Source organism: Denticeps clupeoides, chromosome 12 (genome assembly GCF_900700375.1).
Source record: "Denticeps clupeoides chromosome 12, fDenClu1.1, whole genome shotgun sequence".
In the NCBI taxonomy this organism is placed as follows: Eukaryota; Metazoa; Chordata; class Actinopteri; order Clupeiformes; family Denticipitidae; genus Denticeps; species Denticeps clupeoides.
Window position 1 is genome coordinate 22,041,524 of NC_041718.1, and position 17,466 is coordinate 22,058,989.

General features: G+C 48.7%; 1 protein-coding gene across 3 annotated transcripts in view; it reads left to right on the forward strand.

Moving 5' to 3' along the window:
* LOC114801363 (chemokine-like protein TAFA-1) overlaps positions 1-17,466 on the forward strand; it is a 74,423-nt gene that overhangs the window by 40,242 nt on the left and 16,715 nt on the right. For all 3 annotated transcript variants that reach the window (XR_003751492.1, XR_003751491.1, XM_028999542.1), the window contains exon 3: positions 15,570-15,710. Coding sequence is in view for 1 of the 3 variants with exons in the window: in XM_028999542.1 (XP_028855375.1) it covers positions 15,570-15,710 (141 nt within the window). In the remaining 2 variants the exon portion in view is untranslated. The remainder of the gene's footprint in view (positions 1-15,569; positions 15,711-17,466) is intronic.

The following is a 17,466-nucleotide window of genomic DNA, read 5'->3' on the forward strand; positions in this document are numbered from 1 at the left end:
CTCTCCGGAAAGCACTAGCACGTCATGCTAACCTCGGCCGCGCCTGGACAAGCTGCAAGGCGCGGTGCTGCAGCTCATTAGCTACCAAATGTGGTGCAGGAAAGCGACGCCCTGTGGCAGTAAACATGGAGAGTTTAATGAGGATGTACATATGTCTGGATATGAGTGATGGCGCCGCTCACGCCGTGATTAATGGTGTTTAGAGGGTCGGGCTTCACCTGCCGCCACACATCAACACCGTCTCTTCCTGCAGTAGCCTGACTGTAATTAAGCGGTGGTTTTGATTGGCCCGTTTCGTGGTTTCCTCACAGACGGGGCTTTCGTATGAAAAGCGTGACGGAAAAAGCCATTTATTCCCCTTTTATTTCATGCATAAACGCTCTTCAGAAGATTAATGAAAGCTGAAAAATGAGCATCTCTAACGATTTTGCTCCTGGCCACGCCTCCAGCTTCATTACGGCCTGTCTGTAGATCACTGGTGGTGTGATCTGGCCGAAGTTTTCTAGCTGTCCGCACTCGTCACACGGCCTGTGTTTGGGCTGATAATGGCCACAAGCTGGGGCAGCTTTCAGGTGACAGACGTGCCAACGGAATGGAAGGGGACAGATGGAGGAGCACAGGGCTGAACAAAAGCCCCCGGAGAACACGCTGCTTTTGAGGAAAAAGGAGGAGAAGCTGATTAATTCAATTAAAAATGGCAGGACCAGGCCACTCAGACCCACAAGCGGTGACAATGACCGTCTGAACGGAGCAGATAGGAGCCCATCGTTACACTCATTACAACGGCTGAATTCATTAAGGACTCTCCGGAGGACGCTGTTGAGCAGGTGCTGGAGTTCAGGGCGCCACGCCCGTTATCTGTACGCCCGCCTCTTATTTAAATACAGTCTTCTGTCTTTGTGTACTAAAAACAATGCATTTCATAAATGCTACAATTAGATTTATTAAATTATTGTTTCATATTGAAGAAGGTGAGTGAAAATGCAACAACATGCCAGCAACTGGCAACCTGGAAAAAACATTTTTAATAAAGGTAAAAGACACATATTGTAAAGTAATGGTCCCACGTCCCCTGTGACACCCCCCTTGGAGCAGAATGGATGGAGATGGCGTCTGCCATTGTAATTACAGGACAGAGAAGATTGAATTTACCTGCTGGCTGCAGTAAAACAGAAGCTGTGCTGCTGGTGATGGTGCTGTACGGTCGTGATAAGCCTGAGATAAACAGGCTGGCGAAGGCCGAGCTTCCATCCATCCAAGCCACCATCTGCGCCGGCCTCTGTCAGAACGCCGTTCTAAACGGATTTGCATGTGCTCAGCAGCTGGCAAATTAATATTGTTATTGTATTTTTCTCGCACATAATTGATATAGGTGTTGACAACTCAAAGTAATAAAGGGTGCATCAATGTACAAATTGCTCTGTGATGAAATTAACCATGCAATGCTGCATAGCTGTGCAGAGGAGTGCCGGGTTGTTCCAGTGTGGAGGGCTTTTTATATAATGACACTCACAGGAAAGGTCCCACTACTGGATATACGTACCAGAAAGGTCTTTTTTGTACAGTTCCACCATCTGACGGACTAATGAGAAGAACCCAGAGAGCGTTCCAGCCTGTTTGCACCTCAGAGGGGCACCTTGCCAGTCACTGTCATATTGCATTATGCACAATTGGAGGAATTGAACAAGTGCCGACGTGCAATATAAATAGATATGAAATGTGTGCATTTAGTAAAAATGCAGGTAAAGTGATACAGTAATAAGGTGTGAGAGAGTGTGTGTATTACCGTTATTACAGCTGCCATCAGGCCAGTCACAGCAGGGCTTTAATACGGAGGCAGGGATGATGTTCTGGGAAAACCCAACATAAAAGATGTGAGTAGCGCGATGTCTCACCAGGCCGTGCTGTGTTTTGCACGCCCACATCATGTTTATTCCTGTTCAGAATGGCGTCTGAGCTCATAATGCTGACGGAGGGAAGATCACGCAGGGATTTTCATTAAGGCGGAAATTCAGAAGTCTGGAACAAGTCTAATCCCATCGACGTTGACTCCCCTCCTTTACTCAGTCAAATCCTGATATGCTAATGGTCACCATGCAGCATGAGCGTTTAGGAAATGAGTAGAAAATGAATAAATCATTTTGAGCTTTTAAATCTCTGGACGGCCCTGCCAGCCCCTCGTAAAATACCAGCGGATTCAATAGAAAGGACATTTTGTGGGTTTTTTTAGACTTTTGATTGTTAGTGAAATGATGACACTTCATTCTATTTCCCACACTTTTTTAATATTTAATATTAAAGCAAGCTAAAAAAAACAGAGGGATCGGTAGCGAGGTTACAGTTCAGGTAAAATATATGAGTAGCTCGGCTCTGGCCATTAACATGCACGCGGCATCCTGTCACGCCATGATTTCACCGTCCACGTGGAGATGGAATTCATGGGTGCGCGCAGGCGATCAGGAGATCGAAGTTCACATTCCACCTTCAGGAAGGCTGAGGCTGGAAATGAAAGCCTCGGGTGGTCAGGACATCGACTCCGTTCTCTCGCGGTCGCTGAGCAGCAGTTGCCAGATGCTGCAGGTTTTTGAAGATCAGTCGAGAGGATAAATCAGTGGAAGATCACAATAGTTATTAGCCGTATTAATATAGCTGTGCACTAGCTAGTCCCAGTATCAGCAAGTTATGATGGTTGTACTGCACTGATAGTTCACGATCTCGTAATCTTAATGACTGAATGTCTCCAGGTATGAAGAAAACGTGTCTGTTAGAATTAATAATCAGAAGAAAGCTGCATTAGAGGACGAAACGTTCCCTGATGAGGGTATAGACGTACCTGGTTTTTAAAATTGGTACACTAATCTGTATTACTAATGATCATTTGCTAATTAGAGACCTTGCCATTGTCATGGCCTCGGTATTCATGTTAATTGCAATGGAATATTTAATTCCAGCCAAAGAATTCCACCGTGGCAGAAATCACGACTGCTGCCTGGAACGGAGGAAACTCGCAACATCAAGTGCCAAATTATAATCACAAAATCATCCAAAGTGGGAAGATGTTAATGAAACGCCAGCTCTACCCAGCGCAGGGATATGAAAAGCGAGGCGTGGCACAGCACAGCAGGAAGCAGGAGGTGTCCAGATGCCTGATGTCTACTGTAACATCATGAAAGGAGAAAGTTGGAGGTTAACCTGGTGTAGGGAATGTTGTTATTCTGCTTCTACTGCAGATTCCCGGGTGGAAACGTGCTACTGAGTTGTGTGATTAGTGGTGGGCGTGGAACGTTGCGGGTTCTAATTCAGGCTCGGTGAACAGTGAATAGTGGCGGCCGGAGCGAACACTGATCATTTTTAAAAGCGCCAGGAAACACTCGGTTGTGGTTATTAGTGAAGTTGTAATGCCGCCTCCTCTGAAGCTGTGACAGAGGTCCCAGGTTTGGTGTCACAGCAATTAGCAGAAACGACGAGGCCAGTAAAAGAGATAAACTGGGGTTACCTGCAACAAGCTGATTGGTTTTTAAATGGATACCTTGGAGCTACGGAGAAGCAAACGGCGAAATACAACATAATAAATTAGCTCTGGACTGAACAGATCAAGGGGAATGGGAATACGTTCGACGTCGGTGAGCTTTGAAATTACTTTCTCACATTACAACCTAGATTAATAAGCAAGAAAATAAATTAAGTGGAGCAATTTTACTCCACACCTTTACTTGTGGTAGGATTAAAAAAAGAAAGTCCAATAAAAAAGAAAGAAAGAAAGAAAGAAAGCATCAGTCTGGCAATGTACGTTCTATTAATGTTTAAAATCCAATATGTGCGAATTGTTTTCCATTCCTCTGTAATGTGGGATGTTAGTAATGTGTTGGTGTTGGTGCTGTTAAATATATTAAAAGTCATCAGTAAAAAGCACCACATCATTTTCTCCATATTTTGATCATGGATCGTCTGCTCGTGGACATATTGAAATTAAAAAACTGTAAGTGCTTCCTTTAAATTGATATTTTTTGTGATCAGTGTTTAAAAGGAACACCAGTCGGGAATTTTTCCGATGCCAGTGAGGGTATGAAGAAGATTAAAGGATCCACAAACGTGTCCCACTTGTGTTTTCCGGAATACTTGACATCAGAGGCAATGCTGCCATTTCAGAGAAGAAGAGTCCAGCGTACTGTACGGAGGTCCCTGTGAAGGAACCGCCCTCCTGACAGACATGACGCGAGTGACGCCATTCACATACCCAACATACTGCAGCGAACGTGTGTGTGTGTGTGTGTGTGTGTGTGTGTGTGGAGAGTCGAGGCTGCGCTGAATAATCAGTCCGGCTCTGGTACGCGAGCAGCTGCGTGAACCACTCCAAAAACATGAAAGATGTCTGGAATGAAGTCGACGCTTTATTAACTTGCGTTGCGAATGAGGGCCTGGTGTTGAAAAGCAGGCGTTCCACTTTATAACTGGTGCATTGTGCTTATTAACTAATGAATGGAATATGGCTGCAGCAGAACAAGCAGAAATATTGTGAGGCGATTGCTGAGATCTACTCACTTTTTGTGATAAATGTTCTCCATCTTTTTCATACCTACTTGCCAAATGGAGCAGCGCCCGGGGGCACTCAATACCTGGCTAATGCACTGAAATGTTCACTTGGACTCGTGTACAGGCCATTTCAACGATATTTCAAAAAGGAAATGTCCTCAAAATGCAGGATTTACAAAGGCGAAGATCATAATGACGTATGGACTGTGATATGATCAGTGCGGTGTGATAAGGTCAAGATCACTACTGCAATATGGGCCATTTAACTCAACCTGAACGAAAATATTATTATACATTCTGGTCCAGACTTATATACTATATGAAACTGAACAGAAGGATATTAATAATAATATAGACACAGTTGAAGGAAGCAGAACAAGTGTCCATTGTTCCTGAAGGAGAGGCATGTAGCTGCAGCCTCATATCTCTTCCGGGCCACCGTCTGTCTTTATCAGGATAATGCTGTCAGTGACGGCCCTCCGATGCTTCCTTACAAAAGCAGTTTTGTGATGTAAATTGTCTGCTGAGTGCATCATTTCCAGCTCACCCCTGGCGGCTGAGCGCGGCGGGACCCCTGCCACCCAGGCTATGGTGAGGTCAGCTGCAGAGTGCAGATGAAAAGGGGAGAGAGAGAGCGAGAGTCTCATACACAGACTGGCGGGGTCTGTCATTCGGGAGGAAGTGAACGTGACAGGAGAAAATACGAATTCCAGCAAAGAGAACATACATATCACCAGGCGAATTTGTAACGTAACAAAATTCATACAAATTTCTTTATTCGAATAAATTTCTTTGTAACAAATTAAGTAAAATTTCCAGTGACGAGAGAGTTTACACATCACTATTCAGATTAGGATACATAACAAAATAATTACAATTTCCAGCAAGGAGTGAGCATATATATCACTATTCAGATTATGATACATAACAAAATAATTACAATTTCCAGCAAGAAGTGAGCAAAAACATCACTATTTGTGTTATGATGCATAACAAAATAGGTAAAATTTCCAACAAGGAGTGAGCATATATAGCACTATTCAGATTAGGATACATAACAAAATAATTACAATTTCCAGCAAGGAGTGAGCATATATATCACTATTCAGATTAGGATACATAACAAAATAATTGCAAGTTCCAGCAAGGAGTGAGCATATATATCACTATTCAGATTATGATACATAACAAAATAGGTAAAATTTCCTGCGAGGAGTGAGCATGCAAATTCATGAACATCATACTCAAGGCTATAAAAGTAGGTTATTTATGTATAATTTTGCCAATATTCAGATTCGCTTTGTTTTTGGTTTCTGAGATCTGAAGTGCACGACGTGGAAGTGGAACAGCGGGCTATAATGTGCACACAGCTCTTTAGGCTATGGTGCATTATTCTCCCCGCCGGGCCTGCAGGTCTGTTAATGAGGTTTGACACGCAGCTCCCCTTGGTCCCAGGTCATTTCATGCTACTGTAAGGATTGATGAGAATGAGTTGGAACAAGGAGCCCGGCCCTTTATTGTGGCAAGGTGGATGCAGATAAACGCAACACAACACAAATGCATGGAAATACACACAATGGATATGTGGACATTTTTTATAAAGTAACAATGCAATAGGGCACTGAGTATTTTGACCTTACATTTACATCTTAAATTCAAAACTGAAAATGAATATAAATAAAAGTAAAAAGTTGATTTCAATGAAAATGTGGTCCAGTGTGTAGTTCTGTTTTTTGAAAACAATTAGTTCTAACGCAGCCACGTGAATGTTTCAGATCATCATTATTCGCATTATGTCAGCCTTTTAGTATTTATTTCTGCATTTTTTCTATCTTCCCAAAGCCTTGTGCAATTATATTTTTTAAAATAAGTTTAAATTGCGATTATGTGCTTTTTGGAATCATTAGAAGCCAAAATCGTAATCGAAATTAAAATTAGATTAACATCCCAGCTCGAGTATAAAGATAATTATCCAGCAGGAGAGAATACTTATTAGCACCAAATCCATTTAAAAGCATTTCCGTGTTCTGAACAGTTCTGGATTCAAACAGAAGTGACCTGGAAGTCCTTACGGCGTGAACAAGGAAGAGAAGACAGGTGGAGCGGGTCAGAGGGCCCGGCGTGAAATGCCTGTTTGCTGCAGGCGCTGGTGTGTCCACTTGTTTGCCTTTTTTTGCACTGTTCAGTAATTCTCGCCTGGAGGGGAATAGGGAAGTAGACAGAATCGAGGTCAAAGCAGAGCAGGAAGGATCAGAAGAATTCTGAAGAGAAGTGCTAAAAATACTGATGCTCCAAAGTGATGCTTGCATTGTTAATCGGCTTGGCCGTTCAGTGGAGGCGTCGAACCGTGAGACGCACGGCAAACTCCATCCGGCTGTTAGAAGGCGTGGGGTTCCTAGTCTTGTTTTTGTCAGCGCCATTTTTGTGAAATATCCTTGTCAATGGACACTTTTTCATCACTTGTGTTGGGTGAGCAGATGTCTGGGAGAAAAAGACAAAGCGACCTTTAGATGACCTTTCTTTACATTGAAGTGGAAATGAAAACTGAACATGTGTGTCTGGATGTAGAGTATTCTTGAGTCTATCAGGTAAGAAGTGTGGTAGAAGACCCAGGTTCAAACCCAGGTTACAAAACAAAAGAGATTAAAATACAATTTTCATTCACTAAAAGTAGACTAAAATGTTCATGGATGATTCTGACTAAAATAAAAACTAATAAAAACTAAAATTACAGTTTGATGCCAAGACTAAAACTAAAACTAAGACTGGCCGCTAAAAAACAACTGTAGTTCGTCCTCTCCAAACGGTAGGACGCAAACAACACGAGCGCCATGGCAACGGAGATGCAGAGATGGCGGCTGTTGTTGGTGCATGTTGCCCGTGTCCCCACCTTCACTAGCAGGGAGCAGGAAATGGTAGTATATATACACGCCCTGAGCTGAAGGGTGGGGTTCAGGACCAGGAGACCAGCATCCACATGTCCCTGCTTTGTACTGCTCGTAGGGTTTAGTCATGATACATGCACAGTGACAGCAAACGTCCACTGAGGTTCCAACATTTTAGTCCTAATTAATGAGGATTCAGAAGATGATGCAGCAGACAACCAGCATCAGAAGGTAAACAGAGATGGACGTCTCTTTGTTAGTCATTATTTCAGTCCAGTAAACTTCAAGCATGTCTCCAAAAATAATGAAACATCGGTGTGTGTGTGTGTGTGTGTGTGTGTGTGTGTGTGTGTGTGTGAAGCTCAGCTTTAGAGTCAGGAATGAAACGGCAGGGTGAGATGCTCGGGCCAGGAGACGCGATTATTTGCTTTTCTTTCTTCTCGTCTCCGTCTGGAGAAACGCGCACTTCTGCCTGAGTGATGATGGTTTGTTTATTTATATATTTGCTTGAAGGCGCCGTTACGAACCTTTCAAAGCCTACGTGCCAATTAATGGAAGCGAGCTGAGTTCCAGCCTCTGGCACGCCGCTTCCTGTCAAGCAGATAAACTGCAGCGACACCGTAACCCGGTTCGTCTTCTTCACTTCCCCCCAAACGTAACTGTTCCAGCGCTGCCGAAGACGGTGACGGACGCGTTCATACGACCTGTACGTAAAGGGGGATTTATTACCAACGTAGAAACGATGATAACAACAGACAAGCGATGACCCGACGAGGACGCGATACAAACTGGCCGGTTGTATACAAGCGGGAACAGGTGCACACAATTAGGAATCGGGGAAACGGAATACCCCACCAGGTCCAACCGTGACAGTAACACGTACGGGCGTGGCACTGTTGCTGTGCAAATATATAAACGCCGTTCTCATTAGAGTTCTGTTTATTGGTCAAGTACGCGATTTAACACATACAAGGAATTTGGTTCCGGTTGATTTGGTAATATTCAATATAAATGTCCTTGGGTTGGACGATCAACAAATCAACAGTCATGGCATCAAGGGACACGTTGTAGGCTGGATGATGAATTACAAAAGAATTCAGATATTTTACACCAAATACAAACAGGCAAAACGGGGCTGATGAGATTTTTTTGCTTTTATTTTAACAAATTATTTTTATTGCTTTTTTTTTCTCTTGTCGTTCAGTATTTATGTGTTTGTGTGCTCCTTCGCTCCTGCTGCTCTGCCATCGGTGGTGTCACCTCATGTCTCTGGGATTTTCTGGGGATGTTATCATTATTCCACTTTGATCCTATTTAGTATGTGTGTGTGTGTGTGTGTGTGTGTTTTGCATTTACACACACTGCATTTCTTTCCAACTTATTAAAATATGTGGGACGTTTGTGTTCTTGTGTGGTTCCTCATTTCTGGCAGATGGGTAATGTGGTGTCTAGAGTCGCTTGAAGTGTAACAGTAAAGCAGACCATAAAACCCACCACCAAGTGCCCATTTTTCCTCTAAGCATCTCTCCATTATGGACCGATCATGGAGGGCGGATCCCGTTACGGGCGCGGCCGCTCCACACACAGATGGTTCATGATGTGGAGATTTAATGTCCCCCTGTCTCATGGGGGGCAGCAGCGATGCTTACATGATGTAACGGCCCACACACACAAAGTCAAACCCGGAGGACACGTACAAATACGTGTAAAACCACGACTCTCCTCCGAATCTCCGGATGATCTCCCTCCAACCTGAGCCACGTTTCTCCTCCGACTCTCCACACGATCTCCCTCCAACCTGAGCCACGTTTCTCCTCCGACTCTCCACACGATCTCCCTCCAACCTGAGCCACGTTTCTCCTCCGACTCTCCTCCGAATCTCCGGACGATCTCCCTGCAACCTGAGCCACGTTTCTCCTCCGACTCTCCTCCAAATCTCCGGATAATCTCCCTCCAACCTGTGTCACGTTTCTCCTCCGACTCTCCACACGATCTCCCTGCAACCTGAGCCATGTTTCTCCTCCAACTCTCCACACGATCTCCCTCCAACCTGTGTTACGTTTCTCCTCCGACTCTCCACACGATCTCCCTCCAACCTGAGCCACGTTTCTCCTCCAACTCTCCACACGATCTCCCTGCAACCTGAGCCACGTTTCTCCTCCGAATCTCCTCCGAATCTCCGGACGATCTCCCTGCAACCTGAGCCACGTTTCTCCTCCGAATCTCCGGACGATCTCCCTGCAACCTGAGCCATGTTTCTCCTCCAACTCTCCACACGATCTCCCTCCAACCTGTGTTACGTTTCTCCTCCGACTCTCCACACGATCTCCCTCCAACCTGAGCCACGTTTCTCCTCCGACTCTCCACACGATCTCCCTCCAACCTGAGCCACGTTTCTCCTCCAACTCTCCACACGATCTCCCTGCAACCTGTGTCACGTTTCTCCTCCGAATCTCCTCCGAATCTCCGGACGATCTCCCTGCAACCTGAGCCATGTTTCTCCTCCAACTCTCCACACGATCTCCCTCCAACCTGAGCCACGTTTCTCCTCCGACCCTCCTCCGAATCTCCCTCCAACCTGTGTCACGTTTCTCCTCCGACTCTCCACACGATCTCCCTCCAACCTGAGCCACGTTTCTCCTCCAACTCTCCACACGATCTCCCTCCAACCTGAGCCACGTTTCTCCTCCACACGATCTCCCTCCAACCTGAGCCACGTTTCTCCTCCACACGATCTCCCTCCAACCTGAACCACGTTTCTCCTCCGAATCTCCCGACGATCTCCCTGCAACCTGAGCCACGTTTCTCCTCCGACTCTCCACACGATCTCCCTGCAACCTGAGCCATGTTTCTCCTCCAACTCTCCACATGATCTCCCTCCAACCTGAGCCACGTTTCTCCTCCGAATCTCCTCCGAATCTCCGGACGATCTCCCTGCAACCTGAGCCACGTTTCTCCTCCGACTCTCCACACGATCTCCCTGCAACCTGAGCCATGTTTCTCCTCCAACTCTCCACATGATCTCCCTCCAACCTGAGCCACGTTTCTCCTCCGACTCTCCTCCGAATCTCCCTCCAACCTGTGTCACGTTTCTCCTCCGAATCTCCTCCGAATCTCCGGACGATCTCCCTGCAACCTGAGCCACGTTTCTCCTCCGAATCTCCGGACGACCTCCCTGCAACCTGAGCCATGTTTCTCCTCCAACTCTCCACACGATCTCCCTCCAACCTGAGCCACGTTTCTCCTCCGACTCTCCTCCGAATCTCCCTCCAACCTGTGTCACGTTTCTCCTCCGACTCTCCACACGATCTCCCTCCAACCTGAGCCACGTTTCTCCTCCACACGATCTCCCTCCAACCTGAACCACGTTTCTCCTCCGACTCTCGTCCGAATCTCTGGACGATCTCCCTGCAACCTGAGCCACGTTTCTCCTCCGACTCTCCACACGATCTCCCTGCAACCTGAGCCACGTTTCTCCTCCGACTCTCCACACGATCTCCCTCCAACCTGAGCCACGTTTCTCCTCCACACGATCTCCCTCCAACCTGAACCACGTTTCTCCTCCGACTCTCCTCCGAATCTCCGGACGATCTCCCTGCAACCTGAGCCACGTTTCTCCTCCGACTCTCCACACGATCTCCCTGCAACCTGAGCCATGTTTCTCCTCCAACTCTCCACATGATCTCCCTCCAACCTGAGCCACGTTTCTCCTCCGAATCTCCCGACGATCTCCCTGCAACCTGAGCCACGTTTCTCCTCCGACTCTCCACACGATCTCCCTCCCACCTGAGCCACGTTTCTCCTCCGAATCTCCTCCGAATCTCCAGACGATCTCCCTGCAACCTGAGCCACGTTTCTCCTCCGAATCTCCGGACGATCTCCCTGCAACCTGAGCCACGTTTCTCCTCCGACTCTCCACACGATCTCCCTGCAACCTGAGCCATGTTTCTCCTCCAACTCTCCACATGATCTCCCTCCAACCTGAGCCACGTTTCTCCTCCGAATCTCCTCCGAATCTCCGGACGATCTCCCTGCAACCTGAGCCACGTTTCTCCTCCGACTCTCCACACGATCTCCCTGCAACCTGAGCCATGTTTCTCCTCCAACTCTCCACATGATCTCCCTCCAACCTGAGCCACGTTTCTCCTCCGACTCTCCTCCGAATCTCCCTCCAACCTGTGTCACGTTTCTCCTCCGAATCTCCTCCGAATCTCCGGACGATCTCCCTGCAACCTGAGCCACGTTTCTCCTCCGAATCTCCGGACGACCTCCCTGCAACCTGAGCCATGTTTCTCCTCCAACTCTCCACACGATCTCCCTCCAACCTGAGCCACGTTTCTCCTCCGACTCTCCTCCGAATCTCCCTCCAACCTGTGTCACGTTTCTCCTCCGACTCTCCACACGATCTCCCTCCAACCTGAGCCACGTTTCTCCTCCACACGATCTCCCTCCAACCTGAACCACGTTTCTCCTCCGACTCTCGTCCGAATCTCTGGACGATCTCCCTGCAACCTGAGCCACGTTTCTCCTCCGACTCTCCACACGATCTCCCTGCAACCTGAGCCACGTTTCTCCTCCGACTCTCCACACGATCTCCCTCCAACCTGAGCCACGTTTCTCCTCCACACGATCTCCCTCCAACCTGAACCACGTTTCTCCTCCGACTCTCCTCCGAATCTCCGGACGATCTCCCTGCAACCTGAGCCACGTTTCTCCTCCGACTCTCCACACGATCTCCCTGCAACCTGAGCCATGTTTCTCCTCCAACTCTCCACATGATCTCCCTCCAACCTGAGCCACGTTTCTCCTCCGACTCTCCTCCGAATCTCCCTCCAACCTGTGTCACGTTTCTCCTCCGAATCTCCTCCGAATCTCCGGACGATCTCCCTGCAACCTGAGCCACGTTTCTCCTCCGAATCTCCGGACGACCTCCCTGCAACCTGAGCCATGTTTCTCCTCCAACTCTCCACACGATCTCCCTCCAACCTGAGCCACGTTTCTCCTCCGACTCTCCTCCGAATCTCCCTCCAACCTGTGTCACGTTTCTCCTCCGACTCTCCACACGATCTCCCTCCAACCTGAGCCACGTTTCTCCTCCACACGATCTCCCTCCAACCTGAACCACGTTTCTCCTCCGACTCTCGTCCGAATCTCTGGACGATCTCCCTGCAACCTGAGCCACGTTTCTCCTCCGACTCTCCACACGATCTCCCTGCAACCTGAGCCACGTTTCTCCTCCGACTCTCCACACGATCTCCCTCCAACCTGAGCCACGTTTCTCCTCCACACGATCTCCCTCCAACCTGAACCACGTTTCTCCTCCGACTCTCCTCCGAATCTCCGGACGATCTCCCTGCAACCTGAGCCACGTTTCTCCTCCGACTCTCCACACGATCTCCCTGCAACCTGAGCCATGTTTCTCCTCCAACTCTCCACATGATCTCCCTCCAACCTGAGCCACGTTTCTCCTCCGAATCTCCCGACGATCTCCCTGCAACCTGAGCCACGTTTCTCCTCCGACTCTCCACACGATCTCCCTCCCACCTGAGCCACGTTTCTCCTCCGAATCTCCTCCGAATCTCCAGACGATCTCCCTGCAACCTGAGCCACGTTTCTCCTCCGAATCTCCGGACGATCTCCCTGCAACCTGAGCCACGTTTCTCCTCCGACTCTCCACACGATCTCCCTGCAACCTGAGCCATGTTTCTCCTCCAACTCTCCACACGATCTCCCTCCAACCTGAGCCACGTTTCTCCTCCGAATCTCCTCCGAATCTCCGGACGATCTCCCTGCAACCTGAGCCACGTTTCTCCTCCGACTCTCCACACGATCTCCCTGCAACCTGAGCCATGTTTCTCCTCCAACTCTCCACATGATCTCCCTCCAACCTGAGCCACGTTTCTCCTCCGACTCTCCTCCGAATCTCCCTCCAACCTGTGTCACGTTTCTCCTCCGAATCTCCTCCGAATCTCCGGACGATCTCCCTGCAACCTGAGCCACGTTTCTCCTCCGAATCTCCGGACGACCTCCCTGCAACCTGAGCCATGTTTCTCCTCCAACTCTCCACACGATCTCCCTCCAACCTGAGCCACGTTTCTCCTCCGACTCTCCTCCGAATCTCCCTCCAACCTGTGTCACGTTTCTCCTCCGACTCTCCACACGATCTCCCTCCAACCTGAGCCACGTTTCTCCTCCACACGATCTCCCTCCAACCTGAACCACGTTTCTCCTCCGACTCTCGTCCGAATCTCTGGACGATCTCCCTGCAACCTGAGCCACGTTTCTCCTCCGACTCTCCACACGATCTCCCTGCAACCTGAGCCACGTTTCTCCTCCGACTCTCCACACGATCTCCCTCCAACCTGAGCCACGTTTCTCCTCCACACGATCTCCCTCCAACCTGAACCACGTTTCTCCTCCGACTCTCCTCCGAATCTCCGGACGATCTCCCTGCAACCTGAGCCACGTTTCTCCTCCGACTCTCCACACGATCTCCCTGCAACCTGAGCCATGTTTCTCCTCCAACTCTCCACATGATCTCCCTCCAACCTGAGCCACGTTTCTCCTCCGAATCTCCCGACGATCTCCCTGCAACCTGAGCCACGTTTCTCCTCCGACTCTCCACACGATCTCCCTCCCACCTGAGCCACGTTTCTCCTCCGAATCTCCTCCGAATCTCCAGACGATCTCCCTGCAACCTGAGCCACGTTTCTCCTCCGAATCTCCGGACGATCTCCCTGCAGCCTGAGCCACGTTTCTCCTCCGACTCTCCACACGATCTCCCTCCAACCTGAGCCACGTTTCTCCTCCAACTCTCCACACGATCTCCCTCCCACCTGAGCCACGTTTCTCCTCGGCACAAATTTCTTTTCTTTTCGGCTCGTTTTTTAGATGAATGGATAGACTGTACATCCCTCTCCACTGACCGCCATTTTTGGTGTCACTGATGTTTCTCTCCCGTTCAGCTCTGTACACACACACACACACACACACACACAGTCTCAACAATCATTATAAAGCCAAGACAGAACACACACTGCACTGTACACAGCTGCACCCCGATCCCTGGGAGCGGCCGCCCCTGCTGCTGCGGCGGATGTAATTATAAAGACGGGATGATCGTGGAAGCGCCGTGCGGCGTATACCGCCGAGTCCTTATTTCACTTTTTACTGCACATTTCTGTTATTTATTCTTCTTGTGTGGTGTGGTGTACGGAATCCATTTTTCAGTACATCAGAGTTGTATGGAGATCCGGAACACGGACCAGTCTTCGCATCTCTGGACGTCCCTCTTTAATTCCACGGCCTGCAGACATTTCAGGGTGAAAATGGGACGGCCTGTCCCGGTCCTGGGATGAGCTCCGGCGTAATTGCTGGACAGCGGTGAGGCGGCGATGGCTGTCAGGGGAAGATAAAGGGCTTTTCCCCGGGCATCTGGACGGGCAGCAGCGCTGATGGAGGACCCGTCTCCGGCAGCCCTGCTGGCAGAATTAGCCAAACACTTTATAATTGCGTGAAGGGGACAGTTCCAGCAGGCCATCGCCATCAGTCCCCGTCACGGGTGGCTCCACCCGCTCTGCTTCCATTACCCATCCCTCCCTGAGGTTGTGCGATTGTTCTTGCGTATGCAGTTCTGGTCCCACGTTGTTGGGCCCAGCGGTCCTGGTGGACCAGGACTGTCCCGCCAGACCCGAGCATGTCTTATTCAGCCACACGCTGGAGCCAGAAATGTCGTTAATATGCGATAATCAACATGCTTCAAGGTCAATTAGCTGAAGCAGCGCGTGCGATAATTACACGGAGGCCCTTAATAGAGGCGTAATGCCGCGTTGATAGATAAATGGAGCGTATTAATAAATCTAATTACGGCAGAGATTCTCTAAGCACTATAGATTTACCATCGTCGATATCGTCAGGACGAAGGTCGTTTATTATCATGCTCAACGATCCTCTTCATCCTTTAAGATGTTATGGGTCTTATAGCACTTGTAATGAGACGGTTACAGGAATTAGGCACGAAACGTGTAACAACACCAGCTGTTGGCGTGTGTGTGTGTGTGTGTGTGTGTCTGTGAGTGTTTGTGTGTGTGTGAGTGTGTGTGTAACAAAGTGAATGGTCTTTTATCGGCTGTCGCTTGTTCCTGTTTGCAGAAGGAGGAACATGTGAGGTCATTGCGGCGCACCGGTGCTGCAATAAGAACCGGATTGAGGAACGTTCCCAGACCGTCAAGTGCTCCTGTCTCCCTGGGAAAGTGGCCGGGACGACGCGCAACAAGCCCTCCTGTGTGGATGGTGAGTTTAAACCTGCGTTATTTCCCCCTCAGCTGGACCTGCCAATATTCAGCTGAAGATTATTAATAATTCGGGTAAAAGAAGGCAGATTCTGTATCACTTTACTAAACTGCAGTTATAAAAAGCTGTATTTATAATATTACTGTACTTTTTCTCTGATACCTTTGATGGTCTTTTACTTTATATGTATATATGCTGCTTATCAGAAACAGACAATATATTATTTGAATTAAATATGAACATTTAAATTGTAAAATCCACATGCAGCGCCAATGGAGCATCATCATTTTCAGGTTTTTTGGGGGTGATGAGTGACAGCTGTCGTCGCCTCTGTCGGATCCATTTTAATCGATAGCGTCGCAGGATCCCGCGGTAGAATAATGGTGCATGCGAGCGTGAGGTGTGAAGCCTGTTTCAGGTCAGAGCTGCATAATCATTTTAATACAGCAGAGAACTCTCCTCTGGGTGATACGAAATACGTTAGAATTACTTTAAAGAACACACAGACCCCACCTGAGAGGTCACCAGATGGAGCTCTTATCACATACGCATCAGGTGGTGACCTGTAAGGACCTATCCCAGAATGCATTGTTAAAAAGCTGTGAAGTGAAGCTGCGTCTACAGCAATAAGGAAGCATCAAGAAGCATCATTTGAATGTGAACATCTGAATGGTCATTATGGGAGTTGGTGGTTGTGGAGGAACGGGATGGCTTGCTGCCTAAATACTAACCGTGGCTGACGTGTGATGAAGTTACTGGTAAGTCCGCTCGTGGTTTCACTGTCCCCCGCGGGTCCAGCTGAAGAGGGACTCGTGGCTCGCTGGCCTGTCCCCCCGGCACCGGCGTGGCCCAGATGAACGCTGCCCCGCGAGCCCCGCGTTATTAATCCTGTCTTCATGACTAACGACGCCGCGTCCACAGCTTGACTCGGCCCCTGGGGACGCCGCTTTCAGTCCCAAACACGCGCCGCCATACGGACACTTCACAGCGTCCTACTAAAAGCTGTCAGACGCTGAGAAGCAGGTTCCAACGGCGGCTAAATTTGGAGGTGTTTTTAAAATGATCTTTCTCTTCCATACAGAAGCCCAACTTCCATCTGCTCCGGCGCATGAGACGTATTTACAAGGCGCTAAGTGATTCGGGGGGTTTCGGGTGCCGCTTGGTGGGAGGGGGGAGCTGTCGGATTATCGCGGCGCGAGAACTGATTATTAGCTTTGACAAGGAGAACTACGTCCCAGTTATGTCAGGGCCAACAAGGCTCTCGCTGAAGAACAAGTCAAACGCTGCAGCTCATTTCCCGCAGTCCGCGGCGGCCAAATCCCAAGCGCTCGGATTAGACCTCCATCACCACGGCGGCCAGAGATATGCAAACGTTCCTCCTCGGCGTGATCGGCAGTGATGGGGAACGCGGCCTTCTGTTCTCCTGCAGGCTTCTAATCTGAAACATGACAGGCTGTCATGGCGGATTTGGTCCAGCGTGGTCCGGCGTGGAGAGCGGGGCGATGATGATGATGATGAGCTCGTTCCTTTCTGTGTGTGATGGATGGGAGCGTCCCAACAGTGTCCACATGTGACAACTCAACGTGACAGTAGTCATAAGCATGATATTGAGTTTTTGACCATGTTGAAGCTTTTATTCTACCAGTGTCCCTTAGTTTGGCCTCCATGGATATTGATGTCACTGTGATCATATGGTTGATATCTGATGATGATAATGGAATGTATACGGATGGCCTCATCTCTCATGTTCATATTA